At 52.7% G+C, this 21,184-nt stretch overlaps 1 protein-coding gene across 18 annotated transcripts in view; it reads left to right on the top strand.

Moving 5' to 3' along the window:
- Window positions 1-21,184, top strand: part of ZNF618 (zinc finger protein 618) — a 185,835-nt gene that overhangs the window by 119,182 nt on the left and 45,469 nt on the right. For 13 of the 18 annotated variants that reach the window (XM_082470287.1, XM_082470285.1, XM_082470286.1 and 10 more), the window contains exons 4-8: window positions 10,941-11,018; window positions 11,666-11,704; window positions 17,070-17,159; window positions 18,069-18,104; window positions 18,196-18,273. In XM_082470287.1, coding sequence (XP_082326413.1) covers window positions 10,941-11,018; window positions 11,666-11,704; window positions 17,070-17,159; window positions 18,069-18,104; window positions 18,196-18,273 — 321 coding nt within the window. Of the gene's footprint in view, window positions 1-10,940; window positions 11,019-11,665; window positions 11,705-17,069; window positions 17,160-17,806; window positions 17,952-18,068; window positions 18,105-18,195; window positions 18,274-21,184 lie in introns of those variants that run through there. The other 5 variants (XM_082470298.1, XM_082470294.1, XM_082470290.1 and 2 more) reach the window with 3 other exon arrangements.

The following is a 21,184-nucleotide window of genomic DNA, read 5'->3' as shown; positions in this document are numbered from 1 at the left end:
CCTTGATCTCTTCTGGTCAGAAGTGGTCTGTTTCTGCCCTGCCCCTCAGGGGGCACTTCCCATTATCCACTTGAGATTAGAGGGGCCCTGTCGGCACCTTCCTCTGCCACAAGATGGGCAGCTCCTGGAGATTAGAGCTCCAGGACCTGTCTGATCTGTGTCTGTGCTCCTTACTCCCACCACACAATTCCTAGCAAGGTACTAGTTTCTAGGAAGCAGTGTTGTCATTGGTGCTATAGCTGTCAGAATGGGGCTAGGTTATGCCACAGTAACAAAACACCCTAAAAAGTAATGAGATCTTGGTAGCTCAGAACCACAAAGGTTCATTTATTTCTTAGTCCCACTACATGTCCATTGTGGGCTTGCTGGGGGCTCTGCTCTGTTCTGGACCCAGGCTTAAAGCAGCCATTGTCTGGAATGCTGCCAGCCAAGTGACAGAGGGAAAGACAGCTCTGGAGGGACTCATGTGCCAGCTGCAATCCACAAGTGAGATGTGTTAATTCCCTTCACAGTCATTGGCCAGGTTAGTCAGGTGGCCCCGCCCAACCTCAGGGAGGTGGGGAAATGCCATCTCCCATGTGACAGAAGGGGGGATGAACCAGAAGTATTTGCTGAAGAGCATGAGTGACTTAGCCCAGTGTCGAATGAAAGAAGAGTCTTTTCTGGGGCCTGCGTCTGACCTCCCTCCACCAGTGTTCACTCCCCAAGGCCTAGGACTGTGTTAGCCACTCATGGATGTGTTAGTTAACTGAGGAGAGGACCTGTCCTTGCTCACTTTAAGACTCACTGGACCCAGGAGTTATTTATGCCCTTCACTGGGAGATGCCCAGTGAAGGGTAGTTGAATCTGAACCCTGAGGCGGGGCCAGCAGTCAGGATTCAGTGGGGAAAGCCTGGAGGGACCATACTCTGGAAATGCTGGGAGTCCTCCCTGGGCCAGCTGCCCGCACAGTGAGAGGCCCCAGGGCCTCATGCCAGCCACAGACTCTGGTTTCCAGCTCAGCTGCTACTCAGCAATAGGTTCCTTGGCCTTGCTGTGCCTTAGTGTCCTCTTCTGTTAAAGGAGACATGCTCCCCGTCCTGGCCACCTCATAGGTGTGGGAACCGAAGGGGACAGTGTTGTGCAAGGAGAATGAGCTCAGCTCCTCAGGCTGGGAGTGGATCCAGGCTCCCTGACTTAATGGCTGTTGCACCTTAGGCAAACTGCTTGACCTCTCTGTGCCTCAGTTCTCACAATTGCAAATTCATGGGGTTAGGTGAGGATTCAATAGGATAATGTGTATAGAGTACTCAACATTGTACTTAGTAAATAATGCGCTGTTATTAGCAGTAATACTAGTATTGATAGTACAAAGTACCTCTTCAAGAGGAAAGAGTAGTAATAGTTTCTGCTGTTTTCCCAGGTCTGAGGAATAAGCCAGTGTGATGTAGAGAAGAAGCAGGATAGAGAAGAAAGGTGGCACTGGGTGAGGTCTCAGAAGACATGGTTTCTAGTTGGTTCTCTGTTTTCTCCCCTGAGCTTCTTCTAGTACTGCCCCCCTAGAATCCAGGGACGTTGAGGATGTTATGAAATTTCTGAGTAACCTGCTTTTGGAAGACTTTTGTGGAAAAGGTGTAAAAACCACAGTTAGAAGTGGAGCCGCCATTTTGGAGCCGGTACCAAAGCAGGGCCAGGGCACTCCCTGCTGGTCATCATGGCTTGTCTCACATCCATCAAGGCAGACCTTCTGCCTTGAGGGTGTAGTTTCCTCTGCCAAGGGTCAGGCTCAGAGGACTCTGGCTTGGCCTTTTAGTAGCAGGAAAGAAAGGCAATTTTAAAACAAAAAATCAATGTTAGAATTGAACATTTTGAACTCATCTCATCTCAAAAAGGCAAGTAGATATTATCTTATGGGCCACGTCCGAGCAATTGCTGCTGGCTATTAGGAGTTCTGTGTTGAAGATTCTAAAGGGTGGCATGATTGATTATTGACGTCTGTCATGGATGTGGAAGTGGGCAGAGGAGCTCCACATGCTATAGATGTGGCACTCAGACCCCCTTATTTTATAGAGGGGCAAACAAAGGCCTGGGAAATGGAAGAGATTTGCCACTGCACCTCACAGCACCCGCCTCCCACCTGCTCCTGGAAGTAAAACAAGGAAGGAAAGCATTCCCAGGGATCTGGCCGGGACAGAATGCTGGTTAGAGCCATCCCTTTAAATGAGCTTGTGCCACAGTGTGCTTCTGTGCCCTGGTGGCTGGGCGCTGTGCAGTGAACATGTTCCCAGGGCACTTGGCAGGGGTGCGCAGGGCTGTGGCCGGACTCTGTTGCTGAATAGAATAGTGTTCCTGTTCGGTCACCCAGTGCTTTGCCATGAGGGAACCTCCTGCTTGCCTTTTCTCTGAGCTCCATCCGCCTGTTCCCACCCCAAAGTCCTCACTGGCCCTTTACCAGCCATCAGACAAACAGTGTTCCTAGTGACACAAACATTATCTGAGGCACTTCCCGTGGAGGAGCTTGGGTCTGGACACATGGATGGCATTTGGCAGCTTCTCAGACTAGTAGAGTCGAGAGGGGCATCAGTGCCCAGGAGGCTGGGTGCCAAGCTTGCAGTAGTTGCTGCTACTTTCCTGCTGCCCAGAAATTCTTTGTGCTGAAAAGGGTATCTCTCAGTCTTGAGAGACTGAGAAAAGGGTATCTCTCTCCTTTTTTAGCAAGAAGAGCAGAGACAATACTGACTGTGACAACTTTGTTGGATAAAACCAGAAGGGAAAGGCATCCCTAACTGATCACTGCACACTGTCCCAACAGTGTACCTCAGAATCCTTCTCAACACAGTATACTAGGAAGTCACTGCCAGTCAGCTAGAATTGAAAAATCTGAAGTAGAAACCTGCTCGTCAGCCTTGTCCTAGATGATGAAGACAAGGCAAGCTGGGTTTACACCAAAAAGCATCCAGCCCATGGAGCATTTCCTGGAGGAATGGTGCAAAAGAGATGATGGAGTCTAAGTATTCACAACTTAGAGCATTTTGGTGGGATGGGACCGGGCAGACACATTCCAAGTAGCCCCAACCAATACAGGAAAGTCACCAGGAGGTGATTTCAGCTCATAAAAGGGAGGACTCTGTGATTATGGGAAGTGTTTGGTAACTGAATACAGGCCTGTGAGGGAGTGAGTTCCTGTCCTGGAGATGGGTAAGCAGAGGAGGGTCACTGGACCAGGTACAGGAGGGAGAGTCAGTCAGCTGGGAGCCTGGATCCTGCGAGGATGTTTCTAGGCAGCGAGCTTTGGGCACCAGGGGTGGTGGTGTTTTCACACACACAGGGCTGCCCAGGGAGAAGGGGCAGGGAAAGAGGAGGCGGGGGCTCGGCCACAGCTCTGGAAGGAGCAACAGAAGAGCAGACAGCCATTCAGACACAGCCACGTGGGTTTCGGTCTCTTATAAACCCAGGCAGCGAAGGTGCCAGGTCCCGCTTCGTAGTGCCAGCTGATAGTTTCCTGTTTCAATCGGTGTTGGCAGGGCTTTGGGCCTGAGCCTGCCAGAACCTACACTCAGCTGTTTGCTGCAGCCACTCAGAAAGGAGGGTTCTGGCCTCTCTCTCAGGTGCGTCTTATCCCAGCTGCTGACTCTCCATCTGGTGGTCCAGGGTGGGATGGGGTTCCTGATTGGAGGGAACCCATGGAGATGGGAAAGGGCCCCTGGTCTGTAAGCCAAAAGCCCCAGGGTCTGCCCCGCTGTGGGGCTCAGGACGGGTCCCTTAACCTCTCTGAGCCATACTGTCTTCATTGATCAGTGGGTGTAATAAAGTCTGCCTGTTTTTCTAGTAGGATTGTTGAGGTCAGAGTGAAGTAATAGGTATGAAAGTGGTTTTGAGGGGGACAAAAAATGCAAAACAGATACCAGTGATATTAGCCAAAGCCTTGGACGTTGACACATCTGGGGTTACCGCTGGAATGATAGGAAGCTGAAAGGCCAATGGCTTCAAACTTCTTTTCTTCAGTGTCTCCTAGAAGAATTTTGAGAAACTATATTCTCTTTCACATTTTTGAGTTGGCGTCTAACGTTTTCATTCAAAGTTTTGAGTAATTACAAAGGATATAATTTCTGATGTGTTGTATTTTTTTTTTAAATGTGGCATTTTGGAAATAAAACTGTGAACCACTTTTTTTTTTTGCTATTTATTTATTCATTCATTCATTCATTTATTTGTTTGTTTGTTTATTTATTTATTTATTTATTTATGGCTGTGTTGGGTCTTCGTTGCTATGCAAGGGCTTTCTCTAGTTGCGGCAAGCGGGGGCCACTCTTCATCATGGTGCGCGGGCCTCTCACTGTCGCGGCCTCTCTTGTTGCGGGGCACAGGCTCCAGACGCACAGGCTCGGTAGTTGTGGCTCAGGGGCCTAGCTGCTCCGCGGCATGTGGGATCCTCCCAGACCAGGGCCTGAACCCGTGTCCCCTGCATTGGCAGGCAGACTCTCAACCACTGTGCCACCAGGGAAGCCCCCCCACCGTCATCCATTTAAAAAACATATGAACAGGTTCATCTTTCACAGTCAGAAATTTTACATCTTTCCTTTTTCTCCTTGAACTCATATTTCCAGCCCGCTTCCCTCACAGGATTTTATCCTAATGTAATATATTTTTTATGCTTGAGAGTCTTTTATTGATCACTGTTTCACACTCATCTCCCACAACAAGGTGTACGTAAATTGAAATAGAAATTTCTAAAAAATATGTTGGAATCATAAAGCTGTACATTTTAAAACTTTTTTTTTCCCCTGATGGAGTTGCTATTAGCATACAATTTGTCAAAAACAAATTTAGATAAATAGCAAACATAAAAGTAAAAATTATTGAAAATGCACCTCTTAATGAAATGGATGAGGCTTTATTTCTTCAATTGGCTCATGTTTCTGTGAATTAATATTTCTTATTGTTGAGCGAGACAAGATTCAGCATTCATTTAATTCCTTTTTTTTCCATTTTCTTAAGTGTAAGTGCTTAGAAGGCTTGATCACATAAATAAGGAGCCAGGGGTGGATGCAGTCTCGTTTTATCAGTGTCACTCAATTCTTTGAACGCCTTCCAAGTTGTATGCCAAAAATCACACAGGGGTCTATCGTCAGATATTATTTTCAATGGTCTCTTCGCTGACAACTCTATTAGATTCTTCTTCAATTTTGTTGAAAGCAAAGAATTAGAAATCACCCAATTTACAAGAGAAATTATTCCCAGTCATTAGATCCACCCACTTTCTGAGTCCAACACAGTATCTCTTTGCCTGGAGCCCTGAGATGTTCATCCCCCTTGGACAGCACCACGGTGGGATTAAGGGGTGGGTGAAAGAACCATTGTGTTTGTTGTGTGGAGAAGGGTGACGGTGAGGAGAACCAGCTGAGTGGGGCCTCCCTGCCCTCCACGTTCTCTGGCCCATTGGTTTTAGGAAGAAATGCATTGGGAATTGATTCTTTTAAAATTCCCTGTGCTCGTACATCCCCAGGGGATTTGTACTGTACTTGGAAGACCGTGGTCCCGAGGACATTTGTTCTGAGTCCCAGCCCCAGGGAGCCTCAGGAAACCTACTTGTCCACGACTTACCTCTCCAGGCCCCCTGTCCCCCAGCAGCCGTGCGTGGGCCAGCTCTGCTGCTTCTTAGGACCAAGGGGGCAGAGTGCTCCTGAGCACGTGATGTGTGTTTTTCTTCTCTCCTTCACCTGCTCTGGATTTCTGCCTTGTTGCATTTTGTGTATCCTGAAAGGTGGTGGAGCTGATCTGGAGCTCGCTGGGTGCCAGTGATAGAGTTCAGGCATGCTGCCCACATTCCTCTTCTACCTCCGTCTTCCCACTTCTCCCTCCAGTGGCTTTGGGAACTCCACCCACCTGCTCTCACCTGGCCTCACTTTGTCCAGTGCTCTTGGGAAGGGAGCTTAAGCCAGGCTCTCTGCCAGGTGGTTACAGAAAATGCTAGACCGATGCTCTTCATCAGTGCCTGTGGATTCTTGTTGTGTCACTAGTGACAGCGGGATGGGGGAGAGGAAAAGGCTTGTGCCTGTGTGCTGACGTGTCCTGCCAGCCATCCCAGGCAGTCGCTCCCAAGGCTCTTGATAGGGCGCTCTGGGGGTCCTGTGGCGGTACCAGACCTGGTAGGGGGTTCTGCTGCCCTGCAGTGTTAGGGGGAGCCCCATGACTGAAGGGGGTTCCTTGGCATCCGGAGGTAACCTGGCATGGTGGCAGTAGGATGGCTCTGGATCCCTGAAGGCCAGCTTTGAGCCCAATTCCTCACTAGCCACTATCTGAGTGGCCCCAGCCCTGGACCACCTGGCCCCTAGGACTTTCAAGTTCATGGTTGAAGTGGCTGTTGAGTTGTCTCAACCACATGAGGACTTCTGGGAAGATGGAGGGTGGAAATGAGACCTGGGTGTACTCGGTAACTGGTAGCCGTTAGCAGGCGCCCTTTCTTGGCATCCTCCCGGGGGCTGACTGTGTGGTGGCCACACCCATGGGCCCTGGAGCAGGACAGATCAGGTGACCTCTGGCCCGATGTGTTCCCCCTCATCTGAAAAATGGGGATAATAATCGCCTTTCTGTGCTGGATTTGTGAAGATGAACTGAGCCGATGCATGAGAAGCCCCCGAGTCCAGAGCTCGCTCCCACTAGCTGGCTGTGTGAAGTGGGCAAGTTGCTGCTTCCGCACCGTGCAGTGGGGTGCAGTGGGGTCAGAGGCCAGCCTGTGCAGAGACGTTGGAGAGGCGCAAGTGGAATGAGTTGCAGCGCCTGCACTTAGTAGGCTGGGAGAGATGGAGACAAAGGACAGGAGGGTAGCCTGGGAACACGGTGGAGTGAAGAAGCGGGCGGGGCAGGGAGTCAGGCAGCGGGTAGGGGGACCTTCTGAGTGGAGAGTCTCCATCCGTGAGAGCCCTCCAGCGCCCACTGCACCAACCTGGGGTACACGGTGGCCGTGGGCCAGGGGGACACAAGGCCACAGCACACGTGGGGTACATCCTCCCTGGAGGGTCATTTTGCTGGGAGGATTACGGGGAGAAATGTTAGGTTATAACCACGTGATGGGTAACTTTATGTTACATCCATGTTATGAATCAGGACAGAGGAAACACAAAACTGCAGGGGAATCTGGGCCTGCGGCTGCTGTTCTGCCACACCCCGGCCTCCCTTGCGGAAGTATGGCCGCCCCTTAGCCAGCACAAGCTCTTTAGTGAAAAAGTGGACAGCGTGATCTTGTCCAACCCTCTCGTGTGTGGATGGGGAGACTGAGGCACTGAGAGGTCAGGAGACTGGCCAGCCGTAGACTCAGAGCCCTCCTCGCTGGGCCCCATCTTTAAGGGCTCTTTCTGATTTCTTGCTAGTTCAGATGGAAAAGTGCCGGAAGGCCGCCCTCACGGTGAATCTGTGCGAAGCCCGTATTCAGGGACCAAGCGTTGAGATATGCATCTGGTACATGATGGCTGAGGGGCAGGAGGACCTGACTGGGGCCAGCATGAGGGCGGGGGCATGGCTGAGTGCAGCCGTCACCTGCAGACCCCTGAGTATACAGGGCCTGCTAGCCTCTGCAGGGACACAGGGAGCCACCTCTTCACCCCATCACTGCTACCGGTCAGCAAATCTTGAGCCTGCCTGGGACCCTGCAAGACGTGCTGCTGGAGGGATGGTAGAGCATGTGGGAATCTGGAAGTCAGGAATGTCGGGAACATTTCGGCAGCACTTGCTGTGGGGTGCAGCTCTGAAACAAGCTGAGGGGAGGAAGGAGTTCCATGACCAAATTTGTTGGGAGACCTGGGGTTAACAGGCCGCTGGGTTCCTTTACTGCAGGACCTCTCCCAGTGGGCGCAGCTCCCGTGCATGGTGCCTCCCCAGATGGGCCGCGCCTCCCCCTTGCTTGATCACAGGCTCCTCTCCCTGGGACGCATTCAGGAAGTTGGGTCCCAGAGCACTTTGGGGAAAGCTGACAGTAACAGCAGCTCTCCTTTACCGAGTGCTTGCTTTGTACTAGGAACTGTGCTTTGTGGCCACAGTATTACTGCTCATATTATTGCTCGCCACCCCTCCTCCCCGCCCCCCCCGCCCCTGCCAACGAGGTGGGTAGCATTTTACTGTGTCCATTTTATAGAGAGGAAGCCTGAGGTGTGGGTGTTTCCATGACTTGTCCAGGGCCCCAGGCTGGTATGTGGTGAGCCGGCATTTGAACCCAGGCTTGCTGACACCGCTGCACTGTGGGGCTGTCACTCTGTTGCACTCTCCCCACACACCAGCCTCCCTGCCCATCCAGCCCCTTCTGCAGGCAGAGCACCTGCAGCCTGGGGTCTTCGGGTGAGTGTGGGGCAGGCAGGGCCTTGAATTCAGGTGTCCCTCCTGCCAACACACAGGGCTCTGTCCTGAGACTCAGTGTGCCAGGCAAGGGGTCTGCTCTGCCCTGGGGCCGGGAGAGGGCCCGAGGCTGGCGAACTGTGCCCCTGTGATTCTCTGAATGGGTTGAGGCCTGTGAGCAAGGCTGCATGTACCCTTGGCTGTCTGGATTGAGGGAGAAGCTAGTGGGACTTGCCTGCTTATAAACAGTGTCAACTGGGTGGGTGAGTCGGGGACATCGCAGCCTGCAGGCTCTGTCCATCAGCCTACACTTACTGTATGGTTTGAGGAAAGACCTTGGGTATTGAGGGCAGTTGGAGAAACTGAGGCCCAGGTCTTGTGGCAGAGAGGGGTAGAGCTGGGGCTTAGAGACCTCATCCGGAAGTGCGTCAAGTCTAAACAAGTCTTCCCCATCACAGGCTGTGGCCTCTGTCCTTTGGGGAGAGACTCCCCCTTCCCTGGGCTGCCTGCCCCTCCACCTCCCCCCGTCTTTCCCTTCTCCTGCTCAAGGCCCCTGACTGTGGCCTCTTGCTACAGCCGTGTCAGGGTCCCACACTGTGCCCACCAGGTCCTGCACTTGGCCATCGTAGCACAGCCACTCTGCACGTCCTCTTGCCTGGTGGCTTGTCTGCTTCCCATCAGACGGAGGGCAGTGATCGCGTCTTGCTTATGGTTGGGGCCTCGGTGCCGGGCATGTTGAAGTTGCTCAATAAATTCCCAATCGGTTGAACGAGAATTAGCAGAAACCGTTGAAGTGCAGGTTGGAGGCATAGGGAGGGAGTCCAGGTCTTTATTACTCGGTGACAGATGAGTAGAACAGCAGGATGCCGTGAATTTACTGAGCCCCCGCTGTGTGCCAGTCACGGGACTAAAGACAGGGAAATATACACTCTGATCTTTGCCCTCCGTGTGTTTATATTTTTTCCAGTAAGACAAGGGTAACATATAAAACCACTGAATAACAGGCTGCTAAATTCCATGCTGGTTTGGATGACAGCGTTCCCTTGAGTGACCCACAGTAGCAAAGTGGCACTGCCACCTGGGGGCCCGCTGACTCACAGGTTCTAGCTCATTCATCCTGATCTTGGTCATGAGATGCAGGTATCATAGTCCTGTTTTACAGGTGAGGAAGCTGAGGCTCGGACCGGAAAAGGAATGTTCCTGCGATCAAACAGCTAGCGGGTGGCAGCGCTGCGCTCACGGTCAGGCTCCGAGCCCAGTGCTCTTCTGCCTTAACCTGATACTTGGAATTGACACCCAGTAGCCGGGCCTCTGGCCCGAGGTCGGAGACCGCAGGCAGTGGGAGTTGACGATACTCCCACTCACCGACAGTCCGCGCTCGTGGTAGGAGTACTACTCATGCTTCGTTCAGGCTTCACATAGATGCTCTTACGTTATCCACAATCTTCTGATAAGGAGACTGAGGCCCGGCCAGTAAATGGTTGAGCTGAGACTCCATCCCAGGCCTGTCTGACTTCAAACCAGTGGTTCCCACGCCTGGTTGCTGGGCATCAGAATCCTCTGTGGATGCTTTGGGAAAAGGCAGATTCCTAGGCCCCTGGCCCTAGCCATTCTGGTACTGTTAGCCTGGAGTGGGGTCAGGGACTCTGTGTGTGTGTGCAAGGTCCTAGGTCGTTTTGTTAGGGATGCGGCCTGGGCCCAGGTGGTGGCAGGCCTGTGTGAGGGATGGGCAGGGCCTCCAACTCCTGGGGCCCTTGCCAGGCTGGGTCTCATGGGCTCTGCTTGCCTCCTGCCATGGGCCTTTGCCCTATGATGTGCGTGGGTGGGCCCTGCCTTTGACTTATCTGGAATGCCTGCTGGGAACTCAGCCATTTCAGTCTACCTGCCTCTGGGAGAAGGGCCTGGCAGAGGGCTGGAGTCAGACATTCATACCATGTTGATCTCTGCACGTCTGAGGGATCAAGACGGCACCTCAACAGACAAGAGAGGTCCTCTCCTTGTCAGACACATCTGTAGTAGAGCTGGGCACTTCCTGATGGGGCGTGGGGCGACCTCTATGAGGTAGGTACTTTTAGCCCCATTTTACAGATGAGCAGACTGAGGCTTAGTGTGTTTAAGGAAATTACCAAGGTCAGGCTGCTGGTAAGTGGCAGAACCCAGATATATGGTTTAAAGCCTGTCCTCTTAACCTCTGTCCATCCTGGCAGGGAGAGCAGTAGCTAGAAATTATTCTATTGCACCTAAGTGATGATTTCCTTACATGGATGCAATTTATTCCTTATCCTGAAATTCTTTTACATTCATCTCCTTTTTCCTTTCAAGGAATAACTGTGAGTTACCTAAGAAGTTACCCTCTCTGTCTTATAGATTTGGAAGCTGAGGCCCAGAGGCGGGAAGTGACTCGCCCAAGGTCACTCAGAAAATAGAGACAAAAACCTGAAATAGACCCCAGCCTCCTAGCCTCCAGCTCAGTGCTGTCTTTGCTGGTCCTTGCTGCCTCTTTGCTTGTGGGAGACACGATAGCCCATTGGCACAGAGTTAGCATTACCTGGAGGCATCACCAGGGGTCCTGGGGCCTTGTGGTTGCGCACGTTGATGCTGGCTGACCAGTCCTTTCCTTTCCTGTTTTCTAGGGTCCTACGAGTGTGGAATCTGTGGCAAGAAGTACAAATATTACAACTGTTTCCAGACCCACGTACGGGCACACCGAGGTGAGTGGCGTGTCCCTGGGACAGAGCTGAGGGGCCGCACCTCCCCATCCTCTGCCTGTTTTTCCACCTGGGCCCCTCCAGGGTGACCCCAGAGGCCCTCAGAGCTCTTTCTGCAGTAGGAGTGGGACCCGAAGAGGAAAGGAGAGGTCTCCTTAACTTGGGAGAGCAGCCAGGGATGGGGGTGGGGTGGGGTGCAGCAGGATATGCCACCAGTGCCCCCTGTCTGCCCCGCACAGGCCCGCTTCCTCCCAAGGTGCTTCAGTGCTGTTCAGTGTCAGCGGTCCTCGCAGGGAAGGTGCTCGTGTGTCATCTCATGTGCTGCTCATGACAGCCCAGGGAGTGGGGCCGGGCGCTGTCTCCATTCTGAAGATGAGGATGCTGAAGCTACGGGGACAGGAGGGATGGTGCCTGTGCCCCTCCCTGAGCCTGACCCTGGCAGGCAGGGAGGAAGGGCACCGGCTCAGGGCCCGACAGACAGCAGGGAACATGGGGAAGGCTTTGTGCCTGCACCTTGAGTGGGAGGAGAGCGTCCCTGGGCACACAGTAGCGGCTTCTCCTGGCCTCCGCCTGCCCGGCTTCTCTCTCTTTTGGTGCTGCCCCTTCCACTGGTCCCCTCTGCTCACCTCCTTCTTCTCTCTCTCTCACAGACACAGAAGCCACCTCGGGGGAGGGAGCCTCCCAAGGCAGTGAGTATTTTCCCCTCCTCTTGGACTGTGCGGGCTGAGAGGACCAGGGGTGGGAGGAGGAGGGAGAGCCAGGGCCAGGGGTGGGAGGAGGAGGGAGAGCCAGAGCCACGGGTGGGAGGAGGAGGGAGAGCCAGAGCCACGGGTGGGAGGAGGAGGGAGAGCCAGAGCCAGGGGTGGGAAGAGGAGGGAGAGCCAGGGCCAGGGGTGATGCTCTCAGCCCATCACCCCGACCTCAGGCGGCTTCTGGGAGGCCTGTTGCTGTGATGCAGGCTTTGGCTTTGGACGCAGCACCTCAGAGCAGCCTTTCCCAAAGTGTGCTCCGTGGCCTAGGCATCCTGGGGGAAGTTAACAGGCATTCTGTCAATCAAGGGTTCTCTGGCCAGATAACCTGGGGAAACCTTGAGTTCTGCTAAGTTGAACATGTTTCTTTGCTGTAGACTTTTCACTGGCAAAATATGCACATGTGTCCCCAAGAGGGGTCCAGGGTATACACCATTTCCTCTGTTCTTTTGACTCCCACTCATGGGTCAGGGGCTGTGTAGCTGATGTTTGGGAAATGCTACTTCAGAGACTCATCCACGCATGGGCACGAACCCTGGGGTGCGGTATCCCAGCACTTGGCATGTACAGGGCCTGGGCATCTGGGGATACTGTTCTGCTTGGCTACTTGCGGGCCCTGCTTGCCTTCCCTCCAGATGTAAACCCACAGGGCTGGTAGATAGCCAGCACGACAAACCTGAGCTCCGGAACCCAGCAGTTCCCCTCCCAGGTGCGTTACGTGCGCACTTCCACCCCAAGATGTGAATTAGGGTGTTCTTAGCACTATTCGTAACAGCTTCAAACTGGAAGCCACCCAAGTGCCCAGCGCTAGTTGAACAGATAAGTGAGTCATGGTGTGTCCCACAAAGGACTGCAGTACAGCAGTGAGAGAGAAAGGCTGACAGCTACACACGGCAGCGTGGGTTACCCACAAACAGAACGTTAGCCAAAGAAGCCCGGCACAAAGAGTGCTTCCCCGAAGATCTGTGTATAGAAAGTACAAGAACAGGGGAAACTAATTCACGCTGGAAGAAGTCGGAGTCGTGGTGACCCTTGGGAAGGGGTTTCTGGGTTCTGTGATTTGAGTTGGGCACTGGTTACAGGTGTTTTCGGTTTTCAAAAATGTAACGAGCTGAATGTTTAGGATTTGTACGTTTTTCTCCATCAGTGGTCAGCATGTTTTTTGATAGGGGACCAGATAGAAAATATTTTAGACTCTGCAGGCTAGGTTGTCTCCATCACAGCTGCTCAGCTCTGCCATGGAGCACGAACACAGCCAGAGACGGTATGGAAATGGATTCCTTATCAAAACAGACAGTGGGCAGGCCATAGTTTGGCCACCCCTGTTCTGCATGCTTGGTATACCACCATGAAAAGTTTCTTAAAATAATAAATAGGGCTTCCCTGGTGGCGCAGTGGTTGAGAGTCTGCCTGCCAGTGCGGGGGACACGGGTTCGAGCCCTGGTCTGGGAAGATCCCACATGCCACGGAGCAACTGGGCCCGTGAGCCACAACTACTGAGCCTGCGCGTCTGGAACCTGTGCTCCGCAACAGGGGAGGCCGCGATGGTGAGAGGCCCGCGCACTGCGATGAAGAGTGGCCCCCGCTCGCCACAGCTGGAGAAAGCCCTCGCGCGGGGACGAGGACCCAACACAGCCAAAGATAAATAAATAAATAAATAAATTTATTAAAATAAATAAATAAACAAACATGAACCACCCCCCGCCACCCCCCTTAAAAATCCAAAACAGAGTAGTTTGAGGAGGCAGGGTCTTAGTTGCCATTGGGTCCTAACAGCATTTCTTCTAAGGCACTTTCGCATCCACCCTCTCTTTGGATTCTTACACCACGTGAAAGGCCTGCAGGGCTGAGGCTACCCCTCCGTTTTCTGGAGAATCTGAGCCTCAGGTTGGCCAGGCACCTGCCCGAGGGTCCTCGGCAGGAGGAATTCAGGGTCCTATGCCTCCTCCCCAAGCCCCACCCTGCCCCTGCCTGGCCCCGGGCTCCTTCTCCCTCAATAGCTCCCTTCTCTTCCGGCTCCCATCGCCTGCCTGTGGTCAGCCGCACAGTTAAAGAACTTCCCTATTTATCTTTCCTTCTTTGGCTATTCTGGGCCCCTGGCCTCTCCAGCAGCCCCTCAATGATCCGTTATGCTCCGTCTGGCTTCCGCTGTTCCCGGAGTTTCACTGGTTGTGGAGGACTTCGTGACTGGGGGTATTTTTAGTCCTTCCATCACTTTTCCCTTCCTCTCTGCGGAATTCACTCCCCATGGCCAGTGTGCTCTGCTTGACTCTCCGTCCTGCCCCCCGCCCTGCCCTGGGCCAGCAGTGCCCGCTCAGAAAGCCTGGCCTCCTCACTCCCCAGCCTCGCGACAAGAGCCTGGCCGTGGAGTCCTGTGGAGAATGTCAAGTCCAGCCTTGATCTTTTTGCAGATGAGGATACTGAGTTCCAGAGAGAAGTCATGCAGCTTGTTAGGGGTGGAGGTGGGCATAGAAACCAAGTCTCACACCTTCTAATCCAGGAATCTTTCATTTATTTGTTAGAGAAATAGTACAGTCATGCATAGAGGCATATACCCAGTTACCCATCTCTCAGCTACGAACATAAAAGATTAACTCCGCATCGAGCTCTCTTGCCTTTGTTTAACAATAATATTAGGTAACATTTACCAAGTATTTATTGTGTGTTAGGTGTTGTGCTCATTTATTCTTTATCACAATTCTGGGAGATGAAGGAACATATCAGTCCTGTTTTACAGATGAGAAGATCGAGGTGCAGAGAGTTTAGGGCACGTGCCCGACATTAATGGCACCTGTAGGTGGTGGAGTTGAGTTTGAACTTGGGCAGCCTGACTCCAGAGCCTGCCTCCCCAGAGATTCCTGGAGTCCCTGAGCTCTCTTGGGGTTCTGAAGATGTGGTTTCACTGACCAAAAAATCATTTTGCCTTTCTTCCTTTGGGGATAACTCTCTTGTCCTAATTCGCTCCTGCCTTAGGTGGGCCCGGGCATGTGGCCCTGTCCACATTGAGGAGACATAGATCAGGATGTGGTGTGGGATTCGACAGAGCAGGGTGGGGCACTTCTCGGTGGCAGAAAGCTGGGGGTTCACCTTTTATTGGAAGTGGCAGATGTATGTGGCCCAGCTGGTAGGAGAGGCAACGTGAGCAGAGATGAGACACATGGGGCAGGCAACTGCGGGGCGACCAGCGCTGACCAGTATGGGAGAGGACTCACGGGGCAGGACCCCATCTGGAACCAGCAGACCCCAGTTGGTCTTGACTTCTCCACCTCTGTTCCCCGGGTGTCCAGCTCTGAGAAGGATTACGGTCCAAATGGGACACGATGGGATAGGTTGTTGCCTGTGTTGGATTGCTGGCCATGGGGAAGGATCAAAGCCCGTGCCAGGCTTGGAATCCTGGAACTGCCAGCCTGGGAGAGGCCCCGGGAATCAGCTCATCTACCACCACCACCCCTCCCCAAACTAGGGGGGAAATGGGGATGCTGAATCCCGAGGTGGGGTTGTCACTTGCTGGCAGTCTGGGTGAGGCAGGCTGGGACCAAGACTCTCCTCCCCACGTCCCACCACCTCTACCCCGCCACTCCGTGGTGGGTCGGGGCAGGGGCATGGAGATGGGAGGGCCTGGTAGGATGGTGGATGCCTGAACCCTGCCTGGTCCCCACACCCTCAGAATGTCTGTGTGTACCTCGCCTGGAGACCAGGTCGTCTCTGTGGCCCTGCATCTGCCAGGCACGTCCAGGGACTGCAGGTGCCGTGGAAGAGGTGGAGGCAGAGGCGGGGAGCTGGCTAATGCCATCTGTGTCCCTGACTTCAGCTAAGCGGGGGCCAGAAACCCTCCCACAGAATCGCCTGGCACTGCAACCTTGGGATGGGGCAGTCACATCAGATCCTGTGTTTGGGTGCTGAGGAGCAAAAGAGGGCCAAGAGGCTGGTACCCCAGCCCAGGAGTGGAGAGTGATTCATCCGGACAGAGAAGGACCATGTGCCCTGACTCAGCTGTGGCTTAGAGTTAAGTGAGTAGCTGGATCCTGGCTATTCCCTGCCCCACTGTACAGCCTTGAGCAAGCCACCCAACCTCCCTGTGCTGGGCATCCTCGGGAAGCTGGGGTGGACGGGCCATCCCTAGATCAGCCCAAGGAGCACACACGCAAGGTCTTTGCTAGTCCAAACGTTGGAGGGGCTGCCGATGTGGCAAAGGCACTGTCCTGTACGAGTCCAGCCTCAGACTTTGGAGAGGCCTAGGGGATCAGCCAAACTCAGGCCCTGTCATTGTTTATTGCTGTGTCACACATGTCCCCGAAACTTACTGACTTGTAAAGCGACAGGCATTGATCATGTTACCGTTCCTGTGGTCAGAATCTGAGTGTGGCTTCACCTGGTCCTCTGGCTCTGGGTCTCTCACGAGGCTGCAGTCAAGGCCAGGGCTGTGGTCTTATCTCACAGCTCAGCCGGGGCAGGGACTGCCTCTGTACGTACTCCCATGTTTGTTAGCAGGATCCATCCTTCCCAAGCTGTTGTGCTGAGGGCCTCAGTTCCCCACTGGCTGTTCACCAGAGGCTGCCAAGTGGGTCTCTACGTGAGGCAGCCTGCAACAGGGCAGCTAGCAAGAACGAGATGGTGTGAGCAAGGCCAAAGTCGTAGTCTTCTTGTGACATCACTTAACGCTAAGCCATGGCTGAGTCAGGGCACATGGTCCTTCTCTGTCCAGATGAATCACTCTCCACTCCTGGGCTGGGGTACCAGCCTCCTGGCCCTCTTTTGCTCCTCACCTTACTGCATTGTCTCTGTTAGAAGCAAGTCAGCGGGTCCAGCCGAGACATTGCACAGGACGGGAACGCCAGTAGCCAGGGTCATTCAGAACCATCCGTGATGGGCCTCACCCAGGTCCCCCTTGCTGTGGGGCTTCCAGCAGGTCCCTTCTGCTCCTCAGTAGACTCAAGTGTTAAGTGGGTTATTACCTCCTCCCTCGATTGCAAGGCCGAATGGAGGGAATGCTGGGGGAGCTCCTGGCCTGGCCCCTAGCAGTGCAGCCAACACCCAGGAAGCTGTAGCTGCGGTGATTGTTATTCTCACATAAGGAAGGAAGTCATGAACCAGGCCCTTAGGGGCTCAGCTCACATGGGGTAGGATTGGGAGTGCCTTTGAAAATCACTTCAAGGCTCCCTGGTCTCCTTGTGTAGAAGACTCCTAACACCCCAGGAACTATTCTCCATGGAGTCACCAGTTGGGCCCAGTCTGGCCCACACCACCTCCCCCAGTCCCAAGTGACTGAAGCCCTGGTAACCACGTGTCTTTCCATCCCCCGCAGACAACTTCAGGTACACGTGTGACATCTGCGGGAAGAAGTACAAATACTACAGCTGTTTCCAGGAGCACCGAGACCTGCACGCAGTGGATGGTGAGTCAGGCCCCTCACTCCGCAGGAGCAGGGTCACATAAAGAGACCCCCCCCCCTTCAGGGCTGCTTATGGGGCCCAGGGCCCACCCACAGCTTCCCCTCCTTCTTCCTGCCCAGGGAAGGTCGGGCAGCAGGCAGACCACGAGTGGAGTGACGAACATCCGAGGATTCTGGGCTAGAGAAGGTCCCCATCATATTCCATGTGTATTTCTGATGAGGGTAACCCAAGTGAAACTGCCGTTTTTGTAGGTCAAAATCAGTCGAATATCAGCAATTTTATACCGATTTATTTTATGATTTCATGTTGAGTATTCACACGCTCTGGTGAAATTAAACCAATTTTTTTTAAATGAATGATCATATTTTAGCATCTTAGATTATAGAGTTAGAAATTAGAAAGATAAATTTAGGTAATTTATTTTTGGAATCTTGAGAATCCTAGAAATAGGGTCTTCGACTGGGAAAGGCTCCGGAGGGCTCCCTCTCCAGCCCCGCACCCCAAGCCCGTGTCAGGCTGTGACAGCCAGGCCTTACCACCTATCGCCTCTGGTCCATCCTTCCTCTCACCTCCTTTTTCTTTCCCCACCCCGCCATCTCTTCCTTTTTTTCTCCTGCCCTGGTCCCTCGAGCGGCTGGCGGTGATCCAGAAACAGGCCAGCCAGAAAGCATCTTCCTGCCCTGGGGTGGGCCCTCGCCTGTGGGGAGGATGAGGAATGGAGCGATGTGCCCTCCTGTGGCCCTTGGTTTCCTGGGCAGCCACAGTGGCTGAGGCAGCTGTCCTGGGCCCCAAAGGCAAGCTTGCTGGGACAGAGGCTGGGAGCATTGGGCAGAGGCAGCTATGGGCAGGGACTAACAGGGCTCCTGTTTGCTTCTTTCCTTCTGCGGCTGCCGCCTCCCGCCCGGGCGCAGTGTTTAGTGTGGAAGGGGCCCCTGAGAATCGGGCAGGTAAGTCCTTGGTGGCTTCCCACCTCCCTGTTCCAACCTGAGCTCTGAGACCTGGTTACCATGGCACTAAGGGCTGTGTGTTCTCCCACAGACCCCTTCGACCAAGGTGTCGTGGCCACTGACGAGGTGAAGGAGGAGCCCCCGGAACCATTCCAGAAAATCGGGCCAAGTATGCAGGCCTCTCTCTGGGGCCGGGGCTGGGTGGGGAGAGAGGTGGGGGTGGCTGAGGGCGGCAGGGCGAGTCCCACCACTGGAAGGGGGCAGCGTTGCTAATCCTGCAGCAACAGCTCTGGCCAGTGAGGCACTGGCCTTGTACCTCACTTTGCCCACCTGTCAAATGGGTCAGTCACTCTTAGGACTTGCTTTTGAGAAGCAGCAGGACAGCACAGGGTCCAGGTCAGGGCAGTGAAGGTAGCACAGGCTTGGTGCCCAGTGTTAGCCGTCCTGAGCCTTGGCTCCTCACCTGTGGAGTAAGGGTGACACTTCCCCACAGGTTTGTTGGGGGATTAAATGAGATCATGGATATAAATCACCTATTAATTAGCACAGTGCCTGGTACATAGTAGGTGCTCGGAAAATACTGTCATTATTGTTGTCAGAAGGGGTTTATCAGCAAATGAAGCTCTCCGGGGGAGCTACATGCAGATGCTGTGTCCTCAGCCCAATAAACCCCTGAGAGCAGGAGCCACGCACTTGACCTGCCTATTTGCAACGCACTGGTATTGAGTATTGTGGGAACACAGCAGTGAGCAAGACAGATGTGGCCCTGCCTTGGGTAGTTCACACACAAAGGGGGCAGTAGGTCAGTAAGCAGGTAGTTACAACGTAGAAGCCCAGGGAGCAGTGGGGCTGGGAGGCAACTGACCAGCCTTGGGAATCCGTGAGGCTTCTGCATGGGGATGAGGGTGGGAATGAGCCCCTGTATCCCACATGAGGGCAGGAGAGCTGCACTTGTTCCAGGAACTGAAAGGCAAATCGATTCTGAGTTCAGGTCTTAGAGAGCCTTGAAAACCAGAAGAAGGCAGTTAGGTTTCATCCTGAGGGGAATGAGCCAGAGTTTACTCAGTGGAGAAGGGACTTGATCAGATTTGTGTTTTAGGAAGACATTTTGGCTGCTGCAGGGAGTGTGGATTTGGGTTGGGGTGGAGGTTGGTTCTCGCAGGTGAGACTGGTCCAGCCCTTCAGGAATTTGCATGCTTGCTTCTTGCTCTCTATTTTCCACGCCTCTCTTACTACCCAGCAAGAAGAGACCTTTATTGGCTCTACCTGTTGCAATAAGCATTAAGGCAGCTTGTGAAAATATACACACAAACATAGATTGAATGGATGAGGAAGTTTAGGGAAGGAGAGTCAAGGGAGCTGGAACAGTGAAGCCAGAGACAAGCCTCAGAGGGCGGGACTTGGTCTCGGCCCTTGGAAGGCATTGGATGGTCCCCTGAGTGTTCTTCCTCCTTCCTCGTAGGAGATGATTCTCTCCTTTTTTTTACCTCTTAAAGCACTCAGGAAACTGGAGATGTGATAATGTCTGTAAATATGATGTAAAAATAATGTCTGTATGACAGCACTTGTCATATGCAATGGTAAACATTCAATAAACAGTAACATTAAAATAATCTTGAAGTGGGGGCTTCCCTGGTGGTCCAGTGGTTAAGACTTCGCCTTCCAATGCAGGGGGTGTGGGTTCGATCCCTGGTCAGGGAACTAAGATCTCACATGCCTCAGGCACAAAAAACCAAAACATAAAACCGAAGCAATACTGTAACAAATTCAATACAGACTTTAAAAATGGTCCACATCAAAAAAAAAAAAAACTTTAAAACAAAAAAAATAATAATCTTGAAGTGAAGAAAATGATGATATCCTTAACACTAAAACTGCCAGAAGTTAGACTGTGGGAAAACCCAGATGTGAATCAGACATGTTCCATGATGGACATTCATAGACCAATGCAGGACAGGGACATTGGGATCTGTGGAACTCCCCCCCTCCCGCTTCAATGCTATCTGCCAGCAGCCCCAGCATAGCACCACCCCTTCCATCTGTAGCATCATAATTATCAGAATACAGACAACATAGGCTATAGAATCAGACAAGCCCAGGTTTGAATGCTGACATCACCAATTTACTAGCTACTTACCCCCACTGAGTGTCCTTTGATTCTTGTATAAGTTGGGAATAAGAACATCTATCTGTTCTTCAGGGCTGTTGGAGGATGCCTGTGTCAAGTGTCTAGCCCAGCACCAGGCTCGTATTTAGGGCTTAACGAATGAGCGATGTTGCTGAGAGATAGTCAAGAGTGAGAGCTTTAGAGCCATCCCAAAGATGAACCCCAGCTCTATACTTAATGCCTGTGTGATGTCCTGCAAGTTTTATAATCTCTCTAATCACAGTAATGACAGTGAAACTCACCTCTCAGGATTGTAGTGGAGATTAGATGAGATTATATTTGTAAAGGAATTAGTATAGTCTTGACATTTACATGGAAAGCATTAAACAAGTGGTACCTATTAATTATCCAGAAAGGTACAGAGCAAGATGAAACTTGTTCTCTATATCAGTAACTGTGTCTGACAGACAGCCAATGCTAGGACCCAGGAGGAATTATCACAAATTATATGGAGTAGGGAATTGCATTGAGAAAACTGACTTAGTTTGGCTCCCAGCTTGATGCCATGGAAATGAGATGTCTATAAGAGTATGAGGCTGTTCCTTGTTACCACTCAGCAGCTGCCTTGTGAGATCAGAATCCTGCTTCTTGGGCTTCTGCCACTTTTTGTAAGCTGGCCAGTGCCACAGAACCCTGATAGTGATGAGGCACAGAATAAGGGGAGCTAGTAGAGGTACAGGGCACTGTGGAGGGACTAGTCCCCACAAGTAGAGCTCTGTAGGTCAGGGGAAGAGGAGAAACAGTGGCAGCAGGGCATGCTGGGAAGTACACCTTCCACATCCATGTCAGCTGAGCAAATTGGAGAATTAAGTACTCAAGGAGGAGGAAGCCAGAGCCAGGACAGAGCAGAGGAATCCTGCTAGAAGGAGGGAGTTGGTCTAAGAGGCCCTGTGTGTCAACTTGCTCTTCGGCT

The sequence above is a fragment of the Balaenoptera physalus genome, assembly GCF_965194825.1.
Source record: "Balaenoptera physalus genome assembly, chromosome: 7".
In the NCBI taxonomy this organism is placed as follows: Eukaryota; Metazoa; Chordata; class Mammalia; order Artiodactyla; family Balaenopteridae; genus Balaenoptera; species Balaenoptera physalus.
The sequence above is the reverse complement of the archived record's forward strand: the minus strand, read 5'-3'. Positions and strand labels throughout refer to the sequence as shown.